At 36.1% G+C, this 11535-nt stretch overlaps 1 protein-coding gene across 1 annotated transcript; it reads right to left on the bottom strand.

Annotated features, from left to right (window-relative positions):
* Nucleotides 1-1906: 1906 nt before the first annotated feature.
* On the bottom strand, nt 1907-2651 carry LOC114164536 (uncharacterized). Its single transcript, XM_028049247.2, has one exon. The coding sequence runs from the start codon at nt 2649-2651 to the stop codon at nt 2019-2021; it is 633 nt and encodes a 210-aa protein (XP_027905048.1). The 3' UTR covers nt 1907-2018.
* Between the last annotated feature and the right edge of the window lie 8884 nt (nt 2652-11535).

The following is an 11535-nucleotide window of genomic DNA, read 5'->3' as shown; positions in this document are numbered from 1 at the left end:
TTGTCACCGCACTGTTATATGCTTCGGTTCCTCGCCAACCGAGACCTATAAGACGAGGTAAAAACGTAATTATGCACTAGTAACACTCTAGGAGAACTTAAAAGTCACTCTTTTAAACTAGGTTAAATCAATTCTTTACAAAACTATTTCACAATCTAACTTTTGTGTCTTGAAAACATAGAGTTCTGCTTAGTTTATAGAAGAACAAAAAATACACTTAGGCCCATTTCAGAAAAAAAAAAAAAAAACTATTTTAGAAAATGGTTAGAATAATCGATTATCTCAGCTTAAAAAAAGATTTTAATCTATTATTATAAGTGATAATTGGTTATCATAATGAGAAAACATTTTTACGAGAATTTCAAAAGGTTTCCAAAGTGGTAAAGATGTTGTGGCGTTGCATGTGTCTTCAACTTAACATTCAAACTTTTTCTAATTCTAGTTTAACACAAAAATTTCATTCTTATGACTTCAACACAATTTTTACAACTCTGCAAGATGGTTTTTGCATCCAAGGAATCTTCAAGACTTTGTTTTTTTTTCTTCATAAAGCATCATCATCAAAATCTTTCTTTTCTTTATGATTTAAAGTCAAATATCCATCTTCATCTTAAATCAACATATAGTCAATTTAATTTTCAAATCCAACAGGATATACAAGGAACATTTTATTTTAATCAAAATTTAAATAAATAGTTTTTTAAAATTTAAATTAAAAAATAAAATTAATTTCAATATTTAGGTGAAGCGATTTGATGTGTAAATTATAAAAAAAAAAATTTAACATAGATATATAAATTATAATTAGGATTAATTATTAATTTGGTCATTTTGGATAGGAATTGAGTTGAATACAAGACACTAACACTACCATGTAGTGCTGATATTGGCATGCAATACTAACACGTGACACTAACATTATCACTTGACACTTAACACATGATACTAAAGTTGGTTGTCATTTGACACATGAAGAAAATTTAAAAAAAAAAAAAGAAGAGAAAAAATTAAAAAAAGAAAAAATAACAACTATAAACTAACACTTGGCATTTACAAAGACAGTATTAGCTCAAATTCAATGTCATTTATACAAATCTAACAATAAAACTTAATTGAATTGATTTAATACCAAATGAGAACTTGATTTACTCAAATACAAATTTTGGGATTAAAATGAGTCAAAAAACAAAAAAAATATTGAGACCAAAATAGTAATTAAATAACGAAAATAAGAAAATAAAATATTTTTTTCTTGGATAAATGAAAAAGAGAAAAAAATATTTTATATATATATATATATATAAATAAATAAATAAATTTTAAAAATACAAAATTTGAAAAAACAAATTTGAGAAACTTGCCAACCTAGTTGGCTTTTCATTAATATGACATGTCAAGATTTTCAGTTTTAATATGACAAGCCAGCTTTTTTTCCAGCTAATAACAAGGCCGATAAAACAGAACCAACTGATCCATCTTGCCACCGAAATATGTAATTCTTATATCAAAAAATTACTTTTTATATACAAATCTTATCGTAAATTATTATAATCGGAGAAATACAGTTCAATGGACATTTTTACAAATCCATTTTTAAATGAGAGAAGAAAATACTTAATATTCCCTTTAAATCTTTCTTTCATAACTCTCTTCCTACTAAATTATCCCAAAAATAGAGAAGATTTGTGATGTCCCATTATCAAACAATAAAAAAAATGTTCCCACAAACATAAACTAATTTCTCCCAAACAATATTCTTTGACTTATATACATATATAAACATTTTGTTAACTAATTAATTATTATATGTTTATATTAAGATTGTGAAGTGATAGTATATTTTTTCCTAACAAACCAGATATAAGCCAGAAACGTACCTGTTATTACAGACCAAAAAGTCTTAACCATTCGTCTTGAAAATGAACTCAAATGTTATGCATGCGTAGGAAGTGTGACCAGTGAAAGATGAGAAAATTGCAGCAGCATATGTAAAATCCTGGATCATAGTTGAATTACTATTACCATTGTCCAACAGAATCGATTTGGTCTTGCTGTTGTAACTGTTTCTGAATCGAATTTGGGGAGAATGGTAGGGAAAATAGTTGATCCGTGGGTACATAAGATGACTGAGAAATGAGAGTGGGAGAGGAATATACACTACTACTTAAAGGTAGATTGTTATTTTGGTCTTGGTGCTGAGGATGTAGCTTTTGTTCAGGACGTTGTTGCTTAGGAATGTTGAGCTTCTCTCCTTCAATCTCTTTATATTTTTGGAGATAGGATTTTAAGGGCTCGACATAGTCCTCAAATCCTAGGGTTGTGATGGCCCAAATGATGTCTTCTCCATTGATGGTCTTTCTCTTTTCCCTTTGGCATTTGTCTGAGGCTTCGCCTGTGACGAAGCTGATGAACTCAGACACACACTCTTGAACTGTTTCTTTTGCATCCTTGGAGATTTTTCCATTGCCAGGGATGGCCTTTTTCATGATTCTTCCGACATTGGCTATAGGAAGAAAGCGATCTTGTTCTTTGTTGTTGTTACTGTTGCTGCTATTGGTGCTGTTGCTATTATTGCATGATTTTAAGGACGGGCTTTCGGGGCTTGCTGTGATGAACCCATTTGACGAATTGGTGTGGCTTTCATCTTCCATGAGGTAGGTGTGTGTTTGTACGAGGGTTTTTGGAGATTAGAGGTTGTATAAATAGAATGAAAGAGGAGAGAACACAAAAATAGGCAAGTAAGAAGGGGGAGTGAAAGTTAAAAAAAGATGAAGATGGATACCGTTGATTTTCTTTTGTAAAACTGAAACCCCATTCGACTCGCTCTTGATCTTCATCACGACCGCTTCATGTAACTGCCATGACCTAATCCAGCAAATCAAAATTATGTGACCAAACACATGCAATACACCTTCGCGCACATTAATTTTTGTTCCCAATTACCTTGTTATACTTTAATCTATTAACTTCAATCTCCTCCTCCAGGATCCTGTGCTGTTCAACATATAAAATATATTGGTTATTCATGGACCAACTCCTGAAATATTGAATACAACCTGTTCAACATTTTTTTTAATAAATTTATGGGAGGTATTATTATAAACTTAACATTCTCAAATTAATCAATTAACCATCTTGTTATATAATTTAAACTAAAAAAAATGTTACCCAGTGACAAAAAGAAGATAGACATGAATGTAGATTTGATAGATATAGAACAAGTCAACTAAAAAGATAGAAATAAAAGTATGTAACAAAAAATCAATATACAACTCTTTAGGGTTGAGGTTAGCCAATAAAGTATAATAATTTAAATAGGAACAATGAGCACTTAGGTATGAATTAGGATTTCCTATTCTTTCAAAAGGTTTAACATTTCGGACAATCTTTAATACATCAAATCTGAATTGTTTCTAGTTAAATTCCTTTCATTCTCAAAATATTTATTTAAATAAAATAATTCAATTTTATCGTTTTTTAAATTTCTGTATATAGAAAGGTAAATTTCCTGTATATTAAATTCTTTATCGGGATGTATGTTAAATTTTTTATTTGGATCAATAGTTCAATCTTTACTAATTGAAAATTTTTATTTTTAGATGTTTTTTAAAATATTGAAAATTAAATATTGAACTTTAGTGAAATGTACATTAACCAAGTTTTAAATATTTAATTTTTCAAAACAAAAATATTAGACAAGAAAAAAATGAAATGGCTAATTATAACAGTTTTCATAAATAGTTTATCCAACCTGATTTATGATTATAAATATCAATAACCTTTGCATTAATATTGTCTTATTTAAATAGTAATACTCTTTACTTTGCAACTCAATTTATGTATGTCTAATACCACCTACTAGGCAGTTGTCACTAATAAAGGAAACTCTAAATATAAAAGTAGTATAACCCAAAATCAAAAGTAATACCAGCAATTACAAATCAAACTTGGCAATACATTTGTCTTCACAATACCTCCTATTACAGAATCTCCCTTTATCAATTTCAGGTTCTCTCCAAAACTCCTGCCAGCAAAAATGGAAGTGAAACAAAACATACAATTAGAAATGACAGCACTGTTAATAAAGAATGTTTTAGTATAATTTGAAACATAAACCTTGTATAAATAGAAAGTAAGAAATGATGGAAGGGAAGAAAAATACTTGAAAGTGAGGATAAAGGAAATGGCAGGGGTTAAAAAATAAGATAGAGAATGCTTAGAAAATTAATATCAATTACTAACAAAAGCATGAAATGAATAATGCTTTTGTATTTAACAAAGCAAAACAGAGCTGTAAAGCTGTAGAGCTAGGTCACTCACCAAGTTTCAAGTTATCCGGCCACCGCCATCAAAGCCCCAAAAGCTGAAATGTACAGAGCACATGAAAAAGTTAAAAGGTTGCCTTACAACAATTAATCAAATTAATTAAAATAAAGAAGTTATGAGAAAAACATTACATCAAGAAATAAAAGCTAAAATATAATCTTTCTTCTTTTGAATTGGAAGGGCTCTCATGATAACTAACTGATTCAGATCATTAGCTAACAATTTCACAGCTTTATCCCATTGTTGTTTATCAAGATCTGGTATCAACTTCACCTCATCTACCACTTCTTGAATATCCTTTTCGTCGAATGTGTCATTAATTACATGCGATAATTGTTTCAAAGACTCGGCCACTTTCTTTATCGAAGCAACTATTTCATCTTTTTCTCTAATGTTTCTTCTTTTGGATTTTGTTCCAGTTGAACTCGAGCATTGTCCCTTTCTTTTTGTACGAGAAGTTGTTTCCTCTAAATCCAATTCCCAATTGTGAGCTGGTTCCTCAACAAAATACTCGTTATAATACCAAGCTACTACACCCATAAGAATTCACACAACACCAGCAGCAATGACTATGATTTTCTTCTGAAATTCTTTTTTTTTCATCTCTTTCACGTTTTCTTGAAGTAATCCCCGTATTAGCCATGCTAGAATTAAGGGTGGGCAAAAAATCTAATTTTTTTTATCCAATCCACTTTTGCTCCAATCCAATCTATTTATAATCCATTTTATTAAAAATTTAATCCATTTAAAATCCATTTAATGGATCTGGATTTCAATCTAATATACATTTTATATATTTTATGGATTGGATATCCATTTTATAAATCAAGATTTTTAAATATGGATAATCCAAAAAATTCAATCCAAATTTTCAATTTAAATTTTTAGTTGGGTTAGACTAAAGGTTGAGATGGACTAGGCTAAATTCAAACTCGGACGGGCCTTGCTCGACGACCTATACGGATCGGGCATGCCCGACAACCATAAGAGGTTGGGCAGGCCTAATGATATGAACGAACTAGGCGGGTCCGACAAACTGAACAAGTCAATCGAGCCCAACGGTCCGAAAAATTCGAGTGAGTCCAATGACCTGAACGGCCAGGCGAGTCCAATGACCCGACGAGCCAGGTGGGTCCGAAGACTCGAACGGGCCAAACGGGCCCGAAGACCGGAACAGGCCAAGTGGGACCAAAGACCCGAACGGGCCAGGCAGGTTCGAAGATACGAACAGTCCAGGAAGGTTCGAAGATCCGAACGGGTCAAGCGGGCTCGAAGACCCGAACAGGCCAAGCGGGCCCGATGACCCGAATGGGTCAAGCGGGCTCGAAGAACCGAAAGGGTCATGCGGGCCAGAAGACCCAAACGGATCAAGCGGGCCCAATGACCCGAACGAGTCAGGCGGGCTCGAAGAATCGAACGGGTAAGGCGGGCCCGAAGACCTGAATGGGCCAGGCAGGCCCAATGACCATAATAGGTCAGGCATGCCCAAAGACTCGAACGAGTTAGGCAGGCCCAAAGACCCAAACTGGTCAAACGTGCTCGATGACTCGAACAGGACAGGCAGGCCCGAAGAACCGAACAGGTCAGGCAGGCCCGAAGAACCGAACAGGCTAGGCGGGACCGATGACCTGAACAGGCTTGACGGGCCCGATGACCCGAAGGGGCCTGACGACCCAGATGGGCCTGACGATCCAGACGGACCTGACGACTCAAACAACCCAGACGGGCCCGACGATCCGAACGGATCTAATGACTCAAACAACCCAGATGGGCACGACGACCCGGACGGGCCCGATGCCCCGGATGGGCCTGACGAGCCGGGCGGGCCCGGCGACCACGACGGGCCGAACTACCCAAACGGGCCTTGCGACCCGGACGAGCCTGACGCCCTACATGGGTCTTACGACCCAGATGAGCACAACGACATGAACGGGCCGGACGATCCAGATGGACTCGACGATCGAAACGGATCTGACGACTTGAATTGTAAGACTTGTGGAATTTATTAATTAAATAATTAATTAATTAATAAATGCGAGTAAAAAGAGCCTTTATGGCATTAATTGTTTGTTGGTGTGACATAGAAGAGTACTAGCTTAAATGGTTGAGAGTACTTGGTTTGTGTGAGAGGACTTGAGTTTGAGTCCTATGTATGTCAATTATGTGTTGTTATTTTATTATTGATTTTAATAATATGTATGAGTATGGGATTGATGATATAAATTGTTTTTGGTTGAGGGTATCACCAAATGTGATTTGGGATAGTGGTTGTGCTTTGGCCTTATGAGTGGAAGGTCACGGGTTCAAACCTTGGTGGGCAATGAATAAGTTTTATTTTTGCTAGCTATTAGTTGTGGTATGAATGTGAAGGGGTAAAGAAAACCTAGCAGAAGAGTAACCATTAGGTGCTGAAAAGTCATCTACTAAAGGACTTGCTTAGTCATTAAGCCCACACTAAAGCCAATCCCGTTTATTTTTAAAACCTATTTTTAAAGGCACCTATAAAAGCCCAAGTTTAGGAAAAAGGAAGGGTTTTGGCAATTGTGGTGAGCTACTATAGAGAGAACACGAAATTGAGACTGTGAGGGAAGGTTCTGAGTGTGCAAAGGGCTGAATCAAGGGGGGAGTCTGTGGCACGTCATTGGCAAACCAAGAATCTCAATTTTTCTTCTCAATTTCAATCTAAAATTCAGGTTAGGGGAGCTGAACCCTTGTTGTAAATTATTGGTCTGATTGTATGAGATTGATGATTTATTGCCAGTGAAATTCGAGTTGATTATAGGGTGAATTCGGGGTGGGGTAATTGGGTACTGTTGTGTTGAAAGTTTCATGTGAATTGGTGCTCATGATGGCTATTTTGTGTTGTGTATGCTCTTATGGTATGAAAAGTGAGAATGGGAGTCTGTATGGCATTTGTATCTTGTTGTTTTATGAGTGTAATGTTGACAAATTGAATTGGTGTGTTTTGGGAGCATTTTTAGGTCTCTGATGCAGTGCTTGGGTGCGTAAACCAGTTTAGAACCTGTAATTCTCGCTCAGGCGGGTGGGACTCGCCTAGGCGAGACATGCAGGGACTCATATTCTTACCTTTCTTGCGGTTCTCACTCAGGCGAAGGTTATTGAGTTTGGGTGACACAAACACTCGCTCAGGCGAGTGAGGTTCGCCTAAGCGAGATAGTGATGAAGTTGCGCGTGTTTAGCGCAACTTCTCGTTCATGCGAGGGTTCTGTGGGTTTTGGGCGAATTAGGGTCTCGTTTGGGCGAGACGGCCTCGCCTAAGTGAGATGTCTTGGTTATGTTTTATGCTTTGTTTGCATTTTTAGCTCAGGCGAGGTTGAAATGTGTGTTTGAGCGAGAGATGATCTCGCCTAGGCGAGAGGATCTCGCCTAAGCGAGATAACATGGTGTGGTCTCTGTTTTAAGCTCGCTCAGGCGAGGTGGGTTAGTCTAGGCGAGGCTGAGGACTTAGCTTGGGCGAGAAGTCCCTAGCTTAAGTGAGTTTATGTGAATTACTATGTTTCTATGTGTTTGTGAGTGTATTTTTGCTGTTTTTACTAAGGTTAGGTTGTATATGCATGTGGTGTGGTGTTTGGGCTTGAAGGACTAAGTCCAATAGGGGTCTGGGATGTGCTTGGTGGTTGGACACATGATGGGCAAGGAACTGGTTGAGTTCCCGTCGGCTACTAATGGGCGAGGAGTCCTTAGTATGGTGATTGCATGTGTCGGGCGCACGATGGGCAAGGAACTGTATGTTCCTGTCGGCTACTATTGGGCGAGGAGTCCATAGTATGGTGATTGTGTGCATGCCAAGGTCAAAGTGAGAAGACTTGGATGATTTACTACAGACGAGGAGTCTGTAGGGCAGGACTATGAGTGGGATAAGCTCATAGGGTTGGACCACGAATGAGTTAGTTTCGTGGAAGCACAGGGAAGTCCCAAGACCTAGTTTATGCTTATGACTCATGAAGGATTATGAGATTACGGTGGGATGATTTGAAAAGTATAAGAATTTAGTTATGTTATTTTGGGTTGGGAAACTTATTTATATTCATGTTTGTTTATATATATATATATTGTGCATAGCTCACCCTTTCTATGTGTGTGTGGCGATGATCGGATAACTTGTTATTCGGGAGCAGATGATGTGACAGGTGGGCCAGGAGATGCTTAGACTCGGAGCGAGGGCTAGCAGGGGATATTTTTGTATATACCTATAGTATATGTTTATGATTTTGTTTTGAGAATATTATGTAAACCTGGCGGGAGCCATTGATTTTGTATTTCAGTTTTATGAATTATGGACTTCCGGTTTTATAGCTTTGTACATTAAAGTTTTGAATTTCCCGTGTTTTGGGAAATAGTTTATAATAAATGCGAAAATTATTGTGTTTTGAATTTTTTATTTATTTAATATCAGTAATATTCCTTAGGGATGTTACATGGATGACCCAAACGGGCTCGACGACCCAGATGGCCCCGACGACCCAAACGGGTCGGACGACCTTCACGGGCCTTACGACCTGGATGGCACGACGACACGAAAGGGCTCGACGACCCGGACGGGCCCTACGACCCGGAGGAGCTCGATGCCCTGGACAGGCCGTACGAACTATTCGGGTCGTTGTGCTTATCTGGATCTATTTTAAAAAATAATATATTTTTCATGTTGAAGATGAAAGCCCATGAGTTGGCCCTGACTCATAGGGCTTTTGTAGGGTTTTTGGCCCTGTGGGCTTCTTTGATGGGGACTTTTTTTCAGTGTGGGCTTGTTTGGCCCTAGCACACATGGGCCAGGGCCAAGCCTTCTGGGCTGGACCAAATTGACTCCTCTATGGGTCGGCCTGACGACTTAGATGGGTCGTGCCTGACGACCTGTACGAAATAAATCATGTTGGCCTTAATGACACAAGTTTTAAAAAATTCAATTTAAATTTCTTTTATAAAAAATGGATTCTGGATTTTGAACTTGATCCAAATATTTGGATTGGATTTAAATCTTGATCCAAATATTTGGATCTGGATTTTAAAAAAATCCAAACTACTTTTGCTAAAAAAATGGATTTGGGTCGAAAATCTAATCCAATTATTTAGATCTAAAATGGATGTGGATTGTATCATTAAAAATTCAATCCATGCCCACTAGCTAGAATCCATTGCTTCTCAATCCACAGCCCTGTGAAACAATATTTGTATTAATAATTCTTTTCTTTTAGCTGTTGCAATGCAAAATCAAGAGGTAAGATAATGAGCTTTTTCTTTTCTCTGTTACTAAAGAAACTAATCTGACCAAGATGCTAAATTTATATTACAAAGATTACGAAATGAAAGAGATTATAAAGTGGTGCAAGAGCAATCAATCCCCCTTCTAAAGTGAGGGTGATGGTGACAATTACAGGTTAATAGGATAAATCTTTCAAGGCAGTTAACTATGAACCGTGAATAAATAAGGTTCATGTTGAAACTATAGGGCAATCTTTCCATACGCCCATATGCAACATCTTTTCAAAACAAAACTTCAAGAACCAAAAACTTAACAAATTATATAAGCAAGAAGGCCAACCAGGGATATGGTTTGATCCCCACTTTTTATGCATGTTACAAGCAAGGAGTTGTTTTGTGATATTACACATTTTTTTAGTAGATAACATTTATGCAACAATCGCAACGAACGTAACAAGGTCAATATACTAATACGTAAGTGATATCCACATGCCAAGATTGAACTATTCTTAGTTTGAGTTCAATTGGACTGTATTGTACCAAGCAGTGAGTAGACCAAAAGCATCTCACTGAATCTCACTTAACCAGAAATGTAACAAGAACATGTCAAACAGCCTCAAGAACCATGAACTTTTGTGTTGTAAATGATCCAAATAAATATAACATTTCTCGGTCATTAGATAAAATATAATAGGATCCACGAAAGTAAACAAACCACGTGCTACGTTAATCAATAAAAGAACAAATATAAAAGACAAGTATCCACGGAAGTTTAGAAACTAATCATTCATCCACACTGACCAATTTCAATATTAGAAATTAATGTCGAACACAACTTTAGTCACACTCACACTACAGACCAAAAACCACGGGTACATTTGTGTAATGGTCACATAGTTTAAGGTGTTCACGCAACAAAAACAGAGACACCAAGCCTCAATAGCAGTAAATCTCTTACATTATGAAACAAAATTCAAATAATCCCTTACAATTGAGTAGATCTCTCTCCAAAACTTGACATTACTTAATGTGTTTCAGAAGTGTTCCACTAACATTTACATGCTCTAAAAGGTTTTCCTCCATAGCAAAATTTGGCAATTCACATAATTAATCTATGAGAATTCTATCAATGTATTCTCTCCAAAAGCTGATAAAATAGCACTAATTCGCACAACAGATTTAAGATGATCTGCAAATATGTAGTTCCTATTTCATACAGAAATATAACAGAGACAATACTTTTCTCCCTAGCATATCTTCCTCTTTTACTTGTTTCCAATCAGTGATACTGTACGTAATATTTAAACATACCTCGCTCTAAAAGCAAAAATAGAAAAAGGAAAAATATCAAATAAAGTATGAACCAAACAGTTATACATTTAGGAACAAAACAAAGAAAGAAACAAGAAATCAAACAAAACAGAAAATCAAAATACATAAAATATGAAAGTATCAAACATTTAAGGTAAAATGGAATTTAAGAAATTCAGACTTGGCATGGAGGTTCACCAACCATGTGATGGGCACAAGTTTCTTTCTTCTTTCCTAAGACATCTGGAGAGACGCTCTTATGGAAGGAAAATAGCAATCAACTTATTTTTTCATCTACTTTTTTAATTACACATTTAACATGATTTCCAATCAAATTTCATCGCATGTTACATGATTTAAAATTTACACAGCATGCACAGAAGCTAACCATTAGTCATACTATATAAAGACCAGAAAAGTTCTGCAAACTCCATCAATTGGAAGAATAAAAATGAGGCAAAGACTAATAAGTTGGAAACTATAACTGAAGCATGCTGATCATGTCAATGGCAGCATGTTCAAGGGAATGCATTTGGCAGTTTCCATGCTAAGAAACAAAAACACAAAGGCAAATAAAGTCAATTAAAATCGAAATACAAATAAGGACAATCGAGATTCCAATGGATAAAACCAAAACTAGTAAACCATATACCGTATTAGAGTAGAAATGCACTATGG

This window comes from Vigna unguiculata, chromosome 9, assembly GCF_037176805.1.
Source record: "Vigna unguiculata cultivar grain cowpea cultivar isolate G323 ecotype 2 chromosome 9, ASM3717680v1, whole genome shotgun sequence".
NCBI classification, from domain to species: Eukaryota; Viridiplantae; Streptophyta; class Magnoliopsida; order Fabales; family Fabaceae; genus Vigna; species Vigna unguiculata.
Note: the sequence above shows the minus strand (reverse complement) of the source record. Positions and strands in the feature narration are given on the sequence as shown.

Excerpts from the sequence above, each read along its gene's own strand:
- LOC114164536 (XM_028049247.2), bottom strand. The coding sequence starts at position 2,651 with ATGGAAGATGAAAGCCACACCAATTCGTCAAATGGGTTCATCACAGCA.